The following is a 19,443-nucleotide window of genomic DNA, read 5'->3' as shown; positions in this document are numbered from 1 at the left end:
GCTCTTAGCATACAACAGTAACAACACCACTCTACTCTAATACCACACCCAAGAGTACAAAGACCAGAATCTCTCACATTGGTCACATACACATAGGAAGGACAAAACTCAGTACATTAGGTTCGTTAATTAAATCCAAACACATAACCGGATTGCATTGATTCTTCCTAGGAAAAATAGTACTGTTTTTACTTTGTACTGTATTGATCACTGAAGACAAGTATTTGAATTTAATTGGAGAATCTAATGTACTTCAGTCTGTAACTAAGGAAATGTATCTAAGTTTTGCCAGACATAGGAATTCCCCAAATTGTCATTAGTTACATTACAATATTATATGCATACACATACTTGCACAAATAGGAAATTAACATTAACAAAAAAAAAGACCCTATAGTCTATGTCTGAAAAACTTTGAATTTCATATACACAAGCTCAAAAATTACGTTACTATTGGGAAATACATCCAAGTGAGACATATGAAATTTAAATGGACACAACTACAATGTCTAAAAAAAAAAAGTATACCATAATAATAATTTCCTAACCAAAAAATCAATGCAAAGCAGAGCACCCAGTCATAGAAGGGTAATGAGAATAAAAAGGAGAAGAGCAGCAACAAAAGAGTACTTAAGAGCAGCCAAAAGAATAGCCAATGAGATAAAGAAGAGCTGCCACAGCACCTGAACACTTGCCCATGTCAGCAGACCAGTCAATGCTAAGGCTAATATGTTGTCTGGATCTGGGTCCAGCAGATCACCCCATCTTATATTAAATATGGGCCGTCCATTTTTCCCCAAATCATCATCACCACCACCACCACCACCACCATTAGATTTAGACCCAATTCCTTCTTTTTCTTCTTCTTCGTTGCTCTCCTTGGGATCTTTGCTCAACCCATTGTTGTTGTTGTTGTTGTTGTTGTTCTCTGCAAATACTACTAATAATCTTGTGGATTTTCTTGGGATTTGAGGTTGGGACTTGGGAAGCAAAGAAGGGTAGCTGAGATTGTTGTGTGGAGAAACTAGTGGAGCTGAACGAATTGGAAATGGGTTTGGTGGGTGTGAGAAACAGGTGATCCCTAACATGTCTTTGCCTATCCAAATGGCTCAATGGAAATGGGTATGGGGTGTCCAAAGGGGTTAGTACTGGAACAGTCGAACTTGAACCTCTTTCTATTGGAGGTGAGATGAAATTGCTAGTGTTAAAACTTAAAACATTTGGAAAACATTTTTTGAGAGTTCTCTTTGGTAAAAGTTTAAACTAAAATATGGTATGTAAATATGTAATAGTTAGCAACAAATAATAATAATAAATTAACCAAATAGCACTAAATTACTAAACAATGAATTCAGCCAAAAAAAAAAAAAAAAAACTAAACAATGAGAATCTTCTCTCTTTAAATATGTGAATATTTTTTAAGGATAAAATTACATAAAAAGGCTCAAAATTTATATCTTATTTCAATTTTTTTGTGTGTGAATATTTTAATAATTAAAATGGGAGGGAGAATTTAGATTTTAGATGTTCTTGTTGGAAATATTAGAGGTGTCAAATTTTCAATTGAACTATAAAGTTCTTGACATCTTATTTCATATTAGGTCTTATATTTCTAATTTTATAAATTAAAATTTTGAATTCATGAAATCATCTTAATTTAAAGTATATGTTTATTTCTGTTATGCATTTACATTTTTCTAATAGTACAGAATTGGTGGACTTGCTAAACTCTAACCGAATATGCTCTCTAGAGGTGGCGTGGATTTTGGAAGATATTGCTATTATTAAGGATAGTTTTAATTTTATTTCTTTTTCTAGTATTCCTCTAAGATGTAATCAAGCTACACTAGCTTTAGCTAATGCTGCAAAAGAGAAAGAGGAGGTCATTGTTTGGTTAGAAGAATGCTCATCTTTTCTCTTCCTCATTGTACAAAGTGATATACATCAATAAATTTTACTATCGTTTCTGCTCAAAAAAAAAAAAAAAAAAAAAAAAAGAGTACTAAAATAGAAAATTAACCAAAAAAATATATTCTCTCTCAAGTTTAGGAGGTTAGTCCCCCTGAATTAACTAAATTATCTTTCAATTATCCCAATACATATAATCTTTTAGATGTTTTTATATTTCACTTTGTTTTTAACAAAATCATAATGGCATAATTGTAAATAAAAGTTAATGAGCATTTGAATCTTGTCACACCCATTGCCTTTCGCCCCCTATTTTCTTGTTTTCTTTGTCATTTTTCTTCATTATGCTATATAATAATAATTATTTTTATTTATCTTTGTGTGATGGGGGTGTGATCTTGAAGCCAAGCCACAAATTGATGATGGATGTACGAGACAAATATGATCATCTCTTTGTTTCTTGTTGTGGGTCTTGTGATGAACTCAATCGATCTATGATGACGTGACACATGGAGAAAAGAGGACAGGGAGTCAAAATACGGAAACTTTAGAAATTGTGTTGTTGATGTGTTGGTCACTTCGGATTTTTGTGTTTTGTGTATGAATCAAGAACACAAATGGGTTTTTTGATAATAGGGTTTGGTTTGATTGTTTTGTTGTGTTTATTTAGGGGCTATTTTTTTTAATTATTTTTTCTTTATAAATCCATCGATGAATTTGGCAGTTGGTTTGGTTAATTTTATTTTATTTTGACTACAAGTAGACCTCAAATTCATCACCAAGCTAGCTACATGTCCAATCTTGGTTAATTTTTCTTGTCTAACAAGCTTAACTACTTGAGCTTGTTCACAAGCTACTTAATTAACTTGTTATTTCCCCATATATGATACACAACACAACAAAAATTTGTCACCCCTTATTAAATCTATGCTAATAATTAATAACTAAAATATAGTTGAAATTATATTATATGAGTTAATCAGATTGAATGATTTTATCTAAAATTTGATTCACAGACTCTATATTATTAGAAATTATATATAATTTTTACTATGAAAAAGTCTATTGATATTAGCAATAAATTACAAGTAATAATTTGATATCTAATAAACTTATTTAGAATCTTATAAAATCCAACACACACACATATAAAATAGTAGTATGTTATTATTATTATTATCACTCAAATCAAATCTCATCCTCATGAGTTTATTTACAAATTAATACACTAGTCGAATCTAAACTGGGACTTAAATTTTACTCGTTTAGTAAATAAATGAATAGTAAATAATTTATATTTTAAATGAATAATAAATAATAAATAATTTATATTTTTTATTTATAAACAATTCAATTTCTTTATAACCCTAATTGCTGAATTGTTTTGACTTAAAACAAGGGTGGAGCTAGAGGGACAATTACCCCCTTGGCCTTACCAAATTTCCCCTTCCCAATATATATATATATATATATATATATATATTTTTTTTTTTTCCTGGTGTATTTCTTCTATTTGTCTAAGTTCTATTGGAAAAAAGAAATAAATAAATTAAGGTTTAAAAGTCATAAAATTAAAATGAGGATTAAATAAATAAAAAAAGAGAAAATAAAGAAGCAAAAGTTTTAATTCAAGAAAAAAAAGTACAAAAATATATTTTTACCTTTCAAAAGTGTTGTGAGTTTAAGTATTTTATGTAGTAACTTATTATTATTATTTTTGATACAATTTGTATAAGTAGTAAATTTATTAATAATTATCTAAGAATCTTCATAAATTGATATTGATGTCAAGTTAAATTCCAAAGATTTACGTGCACAAATTGTTGCTATATGATTTAAAATTATTATAGTTTAATCATTTTATGAGTTTAACAAAAGCTGATATTACTTAAGGTTTATCTAATTAATTACTTAAAACTATTACATGAGAATTATAAGTGGAATTTTGACTATGAAAAAAAAATTATTCAAATATAAAAAACTTAGCAAATAATTAATACAATATAGATATGCTATCTTTTTATGAGTTTTCTAATATTAAAATACTGTTTAATATTCATATGAATGATATTTTTATTGTATAGATTGGTCTTAATTATATATATATATATATATATATATTCGTCCATAATATGTATAAATTTATGTACATACGTGAATGTATAGAGACATATGTATATTAGTTATAAATTTTATACTTCCTAAACTTAAATCTTGATTTTGTCGCTGAAAATGATTCGAGAATTTAATAAGGCCTTCTTGGCAGTGGCAAAATTTATTAATGCTGAGGTTATGATAACAGCAAAAACCATAAGTGATTTGGGATCAGTTGAAATGGTGATTAACCAATTAATAATGGTTGTGTAGAAATAAGTTAGCTTTTTTTACCAAAAAAAAAAAAAAACCCTATGGCCATGGTATTGTCATACCGGTCTCCAATAGTATGAGACATCATGTTAAGCGCATCATGAAAACATTGAATTATTCACTATTATGATGATGGTGGTGGGAATATTCACAAAAGAATTTATTGATGATAGTAATAATGATACTAATGGTAGTAGTAATGATGATTAAGGCTAATGCTGTTTCTACTATGATTTAGCAATACTCTCTTATTTTTTTAAGGGTTCCATTAATGGGTGCTTAAGTGCATCATGGTAAGATAAAAATTTATAATGCAATCCTTTTTATAGGAAGTTAAACTCTTTTCATATTAGGGTATGTTTGGATACTGCTAAAAATTGAAAACTGAAAACTGAAAATTGAAAACAATGTAGTAAAATAATTTTTAAATGTGTGAATAGTACTGTGGGACTTAGGTTAGAAGTTATATTTGCTGAAAGAGGAACTTGTGGGTCCCGTAAACAATGCACGGGACCCACCCATGGAAACGCAAACGTGGATAGCAACGCAAACGCATTGCTATCCAAACCCACTCTTAAAAGTCCAATTTTTTATTTACTTTTTTCCTAATATCAGAGTATTAAACTGGGGGGTTTATTGCCATTTTAGATCCACACACACCCAAAACTTGATTTACCAGGTTGCTATTGTTAAAATTTTTTAGCAACAATGAATAGTAAGTTGTTAAATATAAGAACTATTTTTTTTTTTGTAAACTTATATATGTTATTTTATTCTCGCTCTCCCCAAATAAATTAAAAATATCTCCTTTCTCTTCAGTCTCATCTCTCTCCACACACACACACACACTCTCTCTCTCTCTCTCAAACTAGTTGCTCCTCTTCCTCTCCCCATGCCGCCAATTTCTCAACCCATTTTGCTCACCATTAACTCTCTCTCTCTCTCTCTCTCTCTCTCTCTCTCTCTCGTCCTTCTATCTGAGACCTTGCCACTGCGTCCTTCGATGTGTAGATTAGCAACTGTGGCAGTGGTTGTTGTGATTTTGTGATTGATTTTGGGTGGTTGTGGGTTTGAAACTTGAATTGATGGCTGAATCCATGGTTGGGGTGGTGGTAGATTGGTAGTCGTTGTGGGTTTTGATCAACGGTGGTGGTGGGTTGCGATTGTGGTGTTTGGGGGTTGCAATTTGTGGGTTTGGGTTTTGGTTGTGGCTAATATGGGTTTTTTGGGCAATTGGTGTGGGTGATATGTGGATTTTCCAATGGCGGTGGGTGTGGTTGTGGATTTGCCAGGTAGTGGTGGCTGTGGTTGATGTGGATGAGTGGATTTGCTAAGTGGCAGTGGGTGTGAGTTTGGTGGTGTTGCAATGGTGGATTTGGTGGTTGATGGCTAGGGAAAGAGGTTGCTTGGTTGAGAGAGAGAGAGAGAGAGAGAGAGAGAGAGAGAGAGAGAGAGGTTTTTTTTATTTTTTTTTATGAATAAAAATTATAAAATAATGAATAGTATTTGGCTATTTGTGATAAATAAGAAATGAGTTATTGGATGAGTTGTAAAATTGTATGTTAAAATAGATAAGGTAGCTTTTTAGAATGTAAAATGAGAAATTTTTTAGAAATCTGAATGCGAATGCTCTTAAGTGGCAATCCTTTAAAGCATCCTTAATGCAATGCACGCCTAAGGCACCCATTAATAAAACCCTTCTTTTAATAAGAAGAAAGTTGTGAGAGTGTCTTTTTCGGGATACTCAGGCCCAAGGATCCCGAGCCTGAATGAAAAAGAAAGAGGGGATTTGGTGGACTGGGCCTTGACTCACCGCAGCTAAATGGCTGTTTAAGAATCAAGTGAATACAGAGAAATGCTCCTGACAAAAAAGATGACAAACAGGGATATCGAGGAGTGCCAGAAATTAACAACGTAAGCTAAAAAAAAAAAAAAAGCAGGATTAGCAAGACAATAAAAGAGAAGTACTGTGGGGATCCCGGGAACAATATTTAATTAAAGCATTATCTATTCGATCACAACAAGCTTACTAGAACGTGATACAAGGTCCAATCAAGCTCAAAAATTGCAGCCTTGAATGGCTATTTCAGCCTTCAAAACTTGCGAAGTTTGATTCTCGTTGGATCCGAGTATGTGCCATAGTTGCTTTTACAGGATATCGGGAAGCAGTATTTGTTTTCCCCTGATATTTTATTTCTGCCTAAACTTTCTGATAATTTTCTAAAGAATCTCTTCTTTCTATTGTGTTTTTTTTCCCTTTTTCTCGCTGCCTTTCTTCACAACCCATCCTCTCCTTTTATAGTGGAGTTTTCTGGGTTTCTTGGGGAACCGTTGGTTCCCCTGTTTGGGTCTTTTGCAAACAGAGTATGTTCTGTCCTCATCATCTCGGTAAGTCCCCTTTTCCGTTTTCTCTCATTCTTTCCTTCTCTTGGTTCTGATTCCTTCGAAAGCTTCTGGTTGGCCATCCTCTTTGGGACGTGCTGAGGTATGCCCTTCTCGGCATCCTCACTTCTGGTGTCTTTTACTTCTCCGTTTCTTTCCTATTTGGGCGGAATCCTGTTCTGCTCTTTTGAAATCGTTTTGTTAACATTCTTTTTCCTTGTTTTGGTTCCCCGACGCCTTTTTCTGTCTGTGCCATGAAGGGTCGCTTGCGTCCTTTTGTTTTTTTCTTGTTTTTCTTTCTATCGATCTGTCCTGGTCTTCTTTTTTCTTCGCGCTCATTGATGGTGCCCGAGGATCCTTGCGTCCTATACTTTGCTATGATGTTCTTTCTTTTTCTTCTTTGGTTGCTTTTCCTTTTCTGGGCTTTGGGATCCTCAGGGCCTTTTGTATAATCCCTTTGGACTTGGTCTTTTTTTTTTCTTCTGGGCTTAACTCACTCTTTCTTGGGCTTAGCTTATTCTTTCTTGGGCTTATTTTACTGTGATTTTTTAGACCTCAACATTTAGCCCCCCGAGCTCGTGGGTTGCCTGAAGCCCACGCGTGAGTGATTTAGGTTTCCTTAGGTTTTTGTGGTATCCCCCTTTTTCAACTTTTACTGGGTTCCCTTCCTATTTACTTGGGATCCCGGCTCTTTTTCTGCTGCTTCTAGTCACCTCTTTTTTGCGTGTTGTATTCCCTTATTCTTTCGCAGCTTCCTCTTTATACAGGACGTGGCAGTTGGATATTTGAGGTGAAACTCCTCTACCCACTTTCCTCGTTTCCCGTTATTTCTCATTAATAACTGCTGTAACTCCTACTTCAAATTAAATTCTTTGGCAACTGGCGCGTCTTTTCATAAACTGTTTTCCCCAACTGCTATTTGCGCCTTTATTGTAGCCGTTTCATCTTATCACTTTGCTTCTCTGGGTTATTTCGCTCTCTGTGTTTCTCTTTCTTTTCCTCTTCTTCTCCGTTACTCTGGTCTTCCTTTTGCGCACCTTCAATCTCTTTTCTTCTTCATAGTGTGTGTTTCCATGGCTTCTTCTTCTTCTCGAAAGAGGAGAGAGCATACTCCTGGTCCTTCTGAGGGTGAAGGTTCTTCTGGTTCTGCTCCGAGCGATTCTCATGAGGTTGTTGAGCGTCCAGCCTTCCCTCTACGGGATCCTTGGTACTCTCCCAGTTTATTTTTTCCTCATATTTCTCATGGTGAGGCTCCTCCATCCCCTCACGTTTGGCTATTTTCTGGCCAAGCGGGTTTCGCTGGTTCCGCCCAGGTTCCTGACCCTAGAGAGGTTTTCGATCTCCAGATCAGACAAGGAATCCGAGAGGCGGTTCCTATTTTCTTTGATTTTGTGGCGGGGAAGATTCAGGGTTGGCCCATATGGGTAGACAAGGAACTGTCTGATGCTGAGTTTGTGGGTCGTTTGGAGCGCGCCGGCATCCTAAAGGCAGTGGCTATTTCCAGAAACCTTGAGGGTTTCAGAGACGCCAAAGGGCTCAGGCATCTGGTACGTCGTTGGTGTCCTTCCCTTCATACTTTTTTCTTTTCTACTGGTGAATTGACAATCACCTTGGAGGACGTGGTTAATAACTTCCTCCTCCCGGTGTTTGGTGAAGAGAATCCCTTTGATATTGATCTTTCTAGTGAGGATCTTGTGGTAGAAGAGAAATTATTTGGTCATTTTGGTGGTCGCTCCGCCTCTCCTGGTGGTAAGCCGGCTAGGATGGGGAGATGGGTGATGACCCTTTCTCGTGAAAAGGATAAAGAAGTGAGGTGGGCCGGTTTCCTAGCCTTCTGGCTTAGTAAATTTTTGTTTAGTGAGTTCCCTGGGTACGGAGTCAAGTCTTCACTTTTTCCGTTGGCAATCAAATTGGCTCGAGGTACCCAATATCCTTTGGCCCCTCTGTTTTTGGGTCACGTTTATTCTCAACTGGACCAGCTTCACGGAGATGAGGCTGAGGGTGACTCTTGCTATGTGATTACTTCATCCCTTCACTGTGCCATTCTTCAGATTTTCATGTGGGATCGTTTTGCAGCTACCTTGGCTAAGTGTAGAAATTTGAAGTTTGTGAAGGACAAGTTCCAAGGATCCCCCGACATAGTGAAGGGTCTTTGTGGCAATTCTACTGATGCCTTTCCCATTATTTTCCGTTGGATTAGCTTAAAAGGTGGTGGCCTCAACCTTGTGGAGTTGTTTGACGAAGCAGGGAGCTTGTGTTGGAGATCCCCTCGTGAGTTTGGTCCTGGCTTCGCGTGTGATTCTGTGTTGTCTTCTTTTTTATCTTCAACAGGTAATACCTTCGACTTGCGCCGTGGTGATGAGGGCAGTCTGGCTTATCTTGCCTGCATTAGCCCTTCCTGGCTTCCCGTGCCTTCTTCAAGTGGCCCAAAGTACACTCATTATTCAGCACACCGGGTGCTTCGACAGTTTGGTTTTGATCAAGATATCCCGCCAGTTTTCAAGGATGTGGTGCCATCTCTTCCTTCCTTGGATCCTTTCTTGAGGCTGCAGGCCTTTTCTTATTGGTTTCGGAGGAGCCCCCAGTTCGTGGTGCCTAACTCCCAGAGAGGAGTCTTTGCTTCCAGTGGCTATACCGGTTATTGGAGAAGAGTACAGAAATCTTTTGTTGACTATGTTGGCACCGGTACAATTCGGGAAGTCCCGAACTCTAGCATTGTTTCTGCTCCGACAGCTAATAGACGTTTATCCCTTCCTACTGCTGGGATTGTTTCTGCTGCTGCAAGCAGCAAGACTGGGTTCGCAGAGTGGCATTCCTCCAGGGGAGGTTGGGTGACTTATGGACAGGATCTTCCTGAGGCCTGGCTGGGTGATAGTCTTATCATTGGTACCTCCTCTGGGGTACCCATCAAAAAGGGTGCAACAGAGACAATTAGTGCTGCTACTGCTAAAGGTAAGGATGTTAAGTTGAAGAAAATGAAAGCTGCTGATGTTGGCGAAAGTGCAGGGGGTGTGGAGATAGGCTCTGAAGCAAAAAGAAGGAAAACGGGGAAATCTCAAGCACACTTGGCATCTCACGAAGGCAAGGATGTCAAGGAACCTTTAGTTTCAAGGACCCGGAAGAAGACCAAGGTAGAGTCTTCTTTTCCCCAGGTTCTTGTGACTGCTTCAGTCCATGGTTCTTTAGGATCCTCTGGTTTGGTATCCCAGCCTCCTTTAGGACCCTCTGGGCGTACTCGTAGTAAGCAAAAGACTTCCAGAGAATCTGTAGAGAGAGAGAGAAGGGCAAGACTTCTTTCCTTCTTCTCTCTTTTTTTTTTTTTGTTGCATTCATTTTTCTATCTTTGCTGACGAGTGGTGATTTTCTTTGCAGTCTAAGCGCAAGTCTGATTATAAGAAGGGTAAAAGTCAATCTTCTGGAGACGACGTGGTACGTGTGTTCCCCCTTCTTCTGTTCTTTCTGTGTTGCTAGTATTCTTGCCGTTTTCCTTTCTTTTTTTTTTTAGTATTGTCTTCTCTGCTTCTCCTTTCTTTAGGTGGAGGTATCCCCTCCTGTGACTGGCAAGGTTTTGGGGGAGGAAACTATCACAGCTCTTTCTGTCGTTTTTCCTGTTATGGGGGAGGAGCTCCCTACTGATGACCCTGCTGAGGAAATTGGGCAGCCGATGCAAGGTTCCCAGGACTCTCAGGATCCCAAAGCTTCTAGGATCCCATCATCTCAAAGTCCCCATCTCGAACGCACTCCCAGTCCTATCAAGACTGTGTTTCCTCAGTCCTTGTCAGATAAAGGTGCTTTGGGAGACACTCCTTTATCCAAACAAACAGGTAAACCTTGTTTCTTTTGAAATAACGTTATGTTTCACTCTCTTTCCCAGTTTCTCTTGAGTTCCTTCTTTTCCTTTTAGGTCAAACCAGTGAGAAACCCGCTCCCAGTGTTGCCTCTTCTTTAGAATCAGAGAGCTCAGAAGGTGAGTGCAAGCTGTTCCATTGTGTTTTCCTTTTTCTTTCCCCCTTTTCTTTTTTTTTTTTATATGGCGAAACCCCCTGCATCTATCCCTTCCTTTAGCCAATTTGCCATCGGTCCTTCACCCTTTCTTCAACTTGCCTTATGTTCTTTCCCAGAATCTTCGGGGATGTCAGGAGATCAGGAAGAAGAGGTTCTGCCTCAAGAAACTGGAACCGGTTTGCTTCTTCTAAATTTGTTCTTCCTTTTTTTTTTTCTTCTTCTGTTTTTTTTTTGAATATTGATGCAGGCTTTGCAGGTTCTGAGCCTGTTATCCCTGAAGGAATTGTGAGACCTGTTGAAGTTGCTGACCCTCATCCAGAACAAAAGGCTGCAAGTCCTCAGGTTTCTGCAAGTGGTGACGCGGTGATGGGGGATGTCTCGAAGGTGGCTGCCTCAGATCTTGATTCAAGGCTTTCCTCTTTCCTGGCTCGCTTCGATCTTTTGGAATTCAACAGTCTTCCTGCCAGCCACTTTCATGTCTTTGGGTCTTCTTATGGCAGCTTCCTGCGCTTCTCTGTTCCTGTGGAGGGCTTGCCGCTGCTAGAGAGCCTGCTCAAGAGTCACGGGGATTTTACCGGTGGCTTTAGGGGAGGCATTTTTCTAGGCAATATTCTGATGGAGTTGTTGTGTGCTGTGTTGATTTCTCTAAAGAATTCCTCTGTTGATTCGTTGTCTGAAGAAAAGCTTCTGGAATGGAGAGGTGTGGTGCAGGACCTTCTAGAGGCCAAGTTTAATTTGTCTTTCCTGCTGGATCACTTGCGTCTGCTGGCTCATATGCTGTTTCAAAGGCAATCATTCAAGAGCATAGACACTGAGATAGCTGTTGCTGAGGAAGCTTTGGCTCATGCTCATAAAGTTCTACAAGATTTGAAAGTCAAGCGGCAGAGGATCCTTTCTTCTTTGGCTGTTCCTGCTATTTCTCCAGATGCTTCTCTGCTGGCCGGCCTCATTCCTTAGCTTTTTTTTTTTTTTATTCATATGAACAATTTGGGGTTGTATAATTTTTTTTTTTAAACATTGCTCTGCTCTTTCTTTTTGTGCTTCAAAACTGCTTCTTATTTCTTGGTATGTGAATCTGCCTTTTTCCTTGGATGTATATATATTGTCTTTACTTTCTTGTGATTCTTTTCTTTCCTGAGTCCTGGACCATGGTTCCCACAGGCTTCACTGTAAGTTCTGGTCCAGGTACCTGGTGATTTATTGTGCAAGTACTGAACTGGGTACACTAGTATCCTTCTCTATGCATTATTTATTTTTTTTTGAGATACGGTCCCAGTTCATGAACTTTTGACAGGTTCCCCTTTTTGCCAAGTGCTAGGCTAGGTATCCTAGATATTTTTTTTTTTTATTCTGTGATCCTAAACCTATGCACTTGGAACTGTTTGCGGGATATCTGAAATTATTGGTGAGGTGGATCCTGGGCCATATGTAAAAGGGGTATTACATATTCTCTTTTTTTTTTTTTTTACTCAGGTATCCTCCCTTAAATTTTTCCACATTTGGTCTTTGCAATAAGAAAAACTTAAACTTTGAAGAAACAGGAATTTCGTTAAAACATAATCATCTTTTTTTTTTGGAACAAAGCAAAAAGTCTTTTGGTGCAGCATTGACCACAAAGTGTCAATCTATCACATGTTCCTGAACAAAATTATCTTAGGCCAGAATTCTTGATAAAAGCTGAAAAATAAAAGACAAAATAAAAAGGAACTTAGCAGATAGTGAAGTTGGTGAAAGGACTCCGAGGTACTGGGGATCCCCTTGTCCTCATGCATAATATTGCTTCAGCCATTTCCCGTTTATGGGTTCTGTCAGGACTGTCCCATCTTCTTTGGCAAGGTAATAATATCCACTTTCATGAGCTGTATTGATGATGTAGGGTCCTTCCCATTTTGGGGTGAACTTGGAAGGTCCTGGCAGGTTCCTCCTTACGTGCTCCGCCATCCTTAGCACTAGTTGCCCTTTGGTGAACACTCTTGGGCGTACTGCTTGTGCATATGCTCTGGTCATTCTTTGCTGGTATCTTTGACTCCTTTTCTTGGCCAGTTCTCTTTCTTCTTCTACTCCTTCCAGATCTACTAATCTCTTTTTGTTGCTTGCATCTTCACTTTCTCCCTGATTTTCCTCAAGAACTACCCTTGGTGTAGGAATGATTAACTCCACAGGGCTGATGGCTTCTGTTCCATAAACCAGGGAGAATGGGGAAAATCCTGTGGCTGTCTTTACAGAACTCCTACATGCCCAAAGCACATCTGCCAGATGGTCACTCCATTTTCCTCCATACTCATGCTTCATTTTCTTAAGGATTTTTAATATTACCCTGTTAGTAGCTTCAGCTTGGCCGTTTCCTTGTGGGTAGTATGGGGTAGATCTTCTATGCTTGATGTGGTATGCTTCAGCTAATCCCTTCACATCTTTGTTTATGAATGGGGTTCCATTGTCGCTGATAAGTCTTCTGGGGATCCCGAACCTTGTGATGATGTGGTCTCGAATGAAATTTGCTACAGTTGCTCCAGTAGCTTTTTTCAAAGGGATGGCCTCTACCCATTTTGTAAAGTACTCCGTGGCTGCCAGGATCCATATATAACCATTGGATGGAGGATTTATGGGCCCTATGAGATCGAGCCCCCAAGTATGGAAAGGCCATGGTGTTGTCATATCCTGTAGGACATTTGGGTGAGTGTGAATCGCATCTCCTAGGACTTGGCAAGCATGACATGTTCTGACCAGCTCCTCAGAGTCTCTTTTCATCGTTGGCCAGTAATACCCCAACAACAGTAACTGCTTGTGCAGCCTTCTCTTTCCTGGGTGACTTCCGCAATCTCCAGAGTGCACTTCTCTGACCACTTCTCTGGCTTCCTTTGGTCCCAGGCACCTGAGGGGATCCCCGTGGTATCCTTTTTTGAACAAAATATCATTCTGCAAGAAATACCTGCACGCCAGTTTCTTGAGCTTATGAGCCAGCTCCTTGTCGGTTGGCAGGATACCTTGAGCTAGGTATCCTATGAAAGGAACCCGCCAATCTTCTATAACAAACACAGCGTAGCTTTCTTCTTTATCGATTGCCAAGCGACATTCTTTACATTTCCCCTGTATGACTGCTGCTTCCTTGTCCATGTCTGGCCAGTAGTACCCCATGCGTTGCATCCTCCTGTATAGGCTGATTTTTTCTGCAACTCCACATGTTTGGGCGTGTAATTCTTCTAATTTCAACTTTCCTTCCTTCTCGGTGATACATCTGGACAGTATTCCTCTTGGCAGTCTTCTGTACAATTCTCCTTCTATCTGAGTGTAATCCATTAGCTCTTTGATGTTCCCTCTAGGATTTACTTCTTTCATCCTTTCTTTGACTTCGTCCCTCCAGTCCCACTGTTTGGATTCCCCTGGGTACATTCCTTGGAGGATCCTCACAATAGAATGTTCCTGCCTTCCTATTTTTATCAGTGTATCTCTCCCATCAAATGGTATTTGGGATCCCAGGGTGGCGAGAGCATCTGCGAACTTGTTTTCGCTGCTTTGAGTGTATTCTATGCTGAAGGTTTGAAACTCCATTTCCAGTCTTTGTGCCCAAGTTCTGTAGGCTGCTAAGTTTTGTTCCCGTAATGCAAAGTCACCTTTCACTTGGGAGACTACAAGATTAGAATCCCCCAGCACTCTCATGTGTTTTACTCCTATGCTGAGTGCTATAGCCAACCCAGTCAAGTATGCCTCATACTCAGCTGCATTATTAGAACACGAGAAACCAAGCTTAAAAGACAGGGGCATGACATCCCCATTTTCACAGCTTAGCACAATTCCTACCCCATTTGAAGTTGCTGTAGCCGATCCGTCGAACCTCATGGTCCATTTCTTTCCTGGGATCTCCATCACTGCTACCTCACCAGGGATTTCTTCGCTCAGTGGGCCTTCTTCCTTCCCTGGGAATTGAGCTAGCAAATCTGCTATGGCCTGGCTCTTTACAGCCTTGGGAGTTCTTGTGCCTATATCATATTGTGAGAGCAATACTAGCCATTGTGCCATCCTTCCCGTGAGGAGGGGCTGGTGCAGTAGTGCTTTTATGGGGTGTGACTTGGTTACCAAGAGGATTTGGTGAGCTGAGAAGTACCTCTTCAATCTTTGGGATGCATAAACGATTACTAGGCAGACTTTCTCTATTCTGGGGTACCTGGTTTCAGTATCCTTGAGTGTTCTGCTTACATAGTATATGGGCTGCTCATTTCCTTGGTCATCTTCTTGTGCCAGCAAGGCTCCTATTGCCTGAGAGTTCGATGCTAAGTATAGTAACAGAGGTCGCCCACGTACTGGTGCCTGGAGGGTGGGCAGATGGTTCATAATGCTCTGAATTCTTTGAAAAGCTTCCTGCTGCTCTGTTCCCCAGGTGAATTCATTTCCCTTTTTCAGTAATTTTGACAAGCCTGCCGTAGCTGAGGCTAAACCAGGCACAAACCTCCTGATATAGGAGACCCTTCCCAGGAAGCTTTTGAGTTCTCTAATAGTAGTTGGTCTTCTCATCGTGGCAATAGCTGTGGCCTTGGCTGGATCCACGCTTATGCCTTTGTGATGTACCAGGAACCCAAGGAACTTTCCAGCAGACACTCCAAAGGCGCACTTCATGGGGTTCATACGTAACTTGTATTTCCTGCATCTTTCAAAGACTTGCTCAAGTACTTGGAAATGTCCTGTTCTGGTTTTTGACTTGACCACAATATCATCTACATAATCCTCCATCTCCTCATGCATCATGTCATGGAAAATGGCTGTCATGGTTCGTTGATACGTAGCCCCCGCATTCTTGAGGCCAAAGGGCATTACAGTGTAGTAAAAGTTCCCAATCGGAGTTCTGAATGCCGTCTTTTCTGCATCTTTGGCTGCCATGCGAATTTGATTGTACCCACTGTACCCATCCATAAACGAGAACATTGAGTTTCCAGCAGCTGAATCTACAAGGAGATCGATATTGGGCAAGGGGAACTCATCTTTAGGACATGCCTTGTTCAAGTTGCGAAAGTCTACACAGCAGCGGATTTGACCATTCTTCTTCTTCACAGGTACAATGTTGGACAGCCATTTTGGGTGTTGGATGAGTTTGATAAAACCAGCTGTTAGTAATTTCTTGACTTCTTGGACTATTTGAGCTTCTACCTCAGTGTGGAAGACCCTGGCTGGTTGGACTACTGGCCTCACCCCTGGTTCCACATTAAGAGAATGGACCACTAACTCCGGGTCTAGACTAGGCATCTCATCATAAGTCCATGCAAACACATCTCTGTATTTTTGAAGTAAGGCTACCAATTGTTCTCTTTCTTGAGCCACCAATTGACTGCTAATGAAAACAGGTTTCCGGGATCCTGGTTCTGTTCCCAGGTCTACTTCCTTCAGTTCTTCCTCGGGCTGAATCTGGGCCTCCTTAACTGGTTCTTCTGGGATTTCTTCTTGGGCCATCATGCAGCTTGGTGGTCCGGGACCTTCCTGCACAATGCATTCGGGTCCCGCGCACCTTCACAAACGATAAATTAGCCTTCCCCCAGGTTCCCGCACCACCACACATTCTCGGGATCCTGAAGAGCTGGGCTCCCTCTTTTGTCTTTTTCTTTCTAAAAGGTTTCTCAGGTCACGGGTGCCCCTTCCTCCTTCTTCTTCTTCTAGGATAGGTGCCCCCGGGGTCCCTGGGGTGGGGTTCTCATCATCTGGCTCCAACTCATCATAAAACATCGTTTCTGCAAAGTTTACTTCTCCCTGGCTGAAAGGATTATGATTGGCAGGGATCCTTATGGGCCTCCTATTCAGTCTCCCTTTAATGCATTGATGGAACGTGGATGGAATAAGGCGATGTTTGTGAAGCCACGGGCGTCCCAGCAGCACGTGATAAGAAACTTCTGCATTAATCACATGAAACCTTGTCAAAGCTACTATTGGCCCTACCCTTAAGGCTAGCTGTACGTATCCTTCTGTTGCTTCCACCGATCCTCCAAATCCTGTTATCTCCATGGGGGTCCCCAGGATCCTTCTGTCAGCTAAGCCAACAGCTTCCAAGGTACTGAAGGCTATGAGGTTGAGTGATGCCCCTGTATCCACCAGTGCTCTCCTGACTTGAACGCCGTTTATGGTGGCCATTAAATAAAGGGGTCTACGGTGGTCTGGGTGCTCAATCTCCATGTCCTCATCAGTGAAAGTTATTGCATTGGTTGTCTCCAGGAAAGCTCGACTAGCATGTGACTCAGCTGTAAAACATTCCATCCCTGAATCTGCTGCTATACTCATGAGAGACTCTGTGGCCACTCTTCTTGCTTCTGGTCCGAATCCTAATTGATTGAATAGTGACCTGAACTTAGGATTCTTTTGGAGGGTCTTGACTGTACTCGGGTGGAAGGATCCTTCAGATTCTCCTGCCTCTGCTGGGTTCCCATGTATTACTACTGCTACCACCCCTTTTCCTTTGTGGTTAGGTAAGGGGTTCCTCTGCACTTCCGATTCCTTCTGGGTGAGTTCCAGGGTTCCTTCTCTCAACTTTTTGTGGAATAATCTGCGAAGGGTCCAGCAGTCCTTAGTGGAGTGCTTCACATAGTTATGGATTCTGCAAAATAAAGGATTCTTCCTTTCTTCTTCGGTTGGCGGCCTGGACACAGTGAATGGCCTAACAACCCCATCTCCAATCCATTTGTCTAGGACATGGCTTAACTCCTCAGCTGTGCATGGGATCACTGGTGGTTCTTCAAACACCTTTCCGTCTGGTCTTTTCCTTTTTTCTCCTGTTGATGCTGTCATAGCTTGGGATGCGGGCAGCCTTTTTGTTCTCATAGTTTGCGCTGTCCTTCTGGTTCTCTGTAGCAGGTCAGCAAACTGTGTGATACATAAATTTTCAAGGTTGAGCCTGTAATCAAAAAGCATGTTGGCTATACAGGTTTCCACGAGCTCCTTTTCTTCATGGTCTCCATAGCAGTCTAGAGACACATCTTCAAATCTTTTAATAAACTGAACAGGATCTTCTCCAGGTCTCTGCCTCACCATCTGCAGGTTCTGGAAAGTGATTTTGTCTTCACCAGGGTAATATTTGGCGCAGAATTTTTCCATCATCTCATCCCAGGTCTTGATGGACCCGGGTCTCAGCGTGGTGTACCAGGTGTATGCCCTATCTACCAAAGATTTGGCAAATTCCCTTAGACATAATTCTTTGTCTCCTGCATAGGGGCCCATAGTGTGGACAAACCTGCTCACATGTTCCACGGCACTTCCATTCCTCCCATCGAAAGGATGGAACTTTGGGGGTTCGTATCCCTTAGGATATGGTTTGCCAAGGAGTTCTGGAGGGAACGGGGGATCCCGAGAGAATTGCTTGGGGATCCCTGAGAGTTTTTCCCTTTCTTGCTCCAAGAGGGCATTGACGTCTGCCAGTGTCAAATACTGAGGGTTGGCTCTTCCTCCTACTGCTGACCCTCCTTCTGGCTGGGTCCCATCTTGGTGGCCAGTAGGGGGAATGTTGTCTCTGACTTCCTGTGTCCTGCCTTCTTTGAGAAGACGAACTTCTTGCTCCAAATCCTTTAGCATTGCTGTCATCCTGGCCATTAGGTTTGGTTCTTGTCTTGCGTGTCTTTGTTCCGACACAACCTCCTGTTCCACCAAGGGTATCCCACCTCCTTGCCTGGAGACTTCCTCGTTTTCTCCTACAGGCTCAGAGGCCGTAGGTGGCACATTGGTTCCTTTGCTGTTTCTTTGTCTTGGAGGCATTCTCTGTGAAGGGATTGTTTCTTCCTTCTTCTTTGCCCAGTCCCCAGCGGAGTCGCCAAAATGTGAGAGTGTCTTTTTCGGGATACTCAGGCCCAAGGATCCCGAGCCTGAATGAAAAAGAAAGAGGGGATTTGGTGGACTGGGCCTTGACTCACCGCAGCTAAATGGCTGTTTAAGAATCAAGTGAATACAGAGAAATGCTCCTGACAAAAAAGATGACAAACAGGGATATCGAGGAGTGCCAGAAATTAACAACGTAAGCTCAAAAAAAAGAAAAAGCAGGATTAGCAAGACAATAAAAGAGAAGTATTGTGGGGATCCCGGGAACAATATTTAATTAAAGCATTATCTATTCGATCACAACAAGCTTACTAGGACGTGATACAAGGTCCAATCAAGCTCAAAAATTGCAGCCTTGAATGGCTATTTCAGCCTTCAAAACTTGCGAAGTTTGATTCTCGTTGGATCCGAGTATGTGCCATAGTTGCTTTTACAGGATATCGAGAAGCAGTATTTGTTTTCCCCTGATATTTTATTTCTGCCTAAACTTTCTGATAATTTTCTAGAGAATCTCTTCTTTCTATTGTGTTTCTTTTCCCTTTTTCTCGCTGCCTTTCTTCACAACCCATCCTCTCCTTTTATAGTGGAGTTTTCTGGGTGTCTTGGGGAACCGTTGGTTCCCCTGTTTGGGTCTTTTGCAAACAGAGTATGTTCTGTCCTCATCATCTCGGTAAGTCCCCTTTTCCGTTTTCTCTCATTCTTTCCTTCTCTTGGTTCTGATTCCTTCGAAAGCTTCTGGTTGGCCATCCTCTTTGGGACGTGCTGAGGTATGCCCTTCTCGGCATCCTCACTTCTGGTGTCTTTTACTTCTCCGTTTCTTTCCTATTTGGGCGGAATCCTGTTCTGCTCTTTTGAAATCATTTTGTTAACATTCTTTTTCCTTGTTTTGGTTCCCCGACGCCTTTTTCTGTCTGTGCCATGAAGGGTTGCTTGCGTCCTTTTGTTTTTTTCTTGTTTTTCTTTCTATCGATCTGTCCTGGTCTTCTTTTTTCTTCGCGC

At 40.8% G+C, this 19,443-nt stretch overlaps 1 protein-coding gene across 1 annotated transcript; it reads right to left on the bottom strand.

Moving 5' to 3' along the window:
* Positions 1–259: 259 nt before the first annotated feature.
* LOC126722912 (uncharacterized) lies at positions 260–1,231 on the bottom strand. Its single transcript, XM_050426068.1, has one exon. The coding sequence runs from the start codon at positions 1,086–1,088 to the stop codon at positions 579–581; it is 510 nt and encodes a 169-aa protein (XP_050282025.1). The 5' UTR covers positions 1,089–1,231; the 3' UTR covers positions 260–578.
* Between the last annotated feature and the right edge of the window lie 18,212 nt (positions 1,232–19,443).

The sequence above is a fragment of the Quercus robur genome, chromosome 4, assembly GCF_932294415.1.
Source record: "Quercus robur chromosome 4, dhQueRobu3.1, whole genome shotgun sequence".
Lineage (NCBI taxonomy): Eukaryota > Viridiplantae > Streptophyta > Magnoliopsida > Fagales > Fagaceae > Quercus > Quercus robur.
Note: the sequence above shows the minus strand (reverse complement) of the source record. Positions and strands in the feature narration are given on the sequence as shown.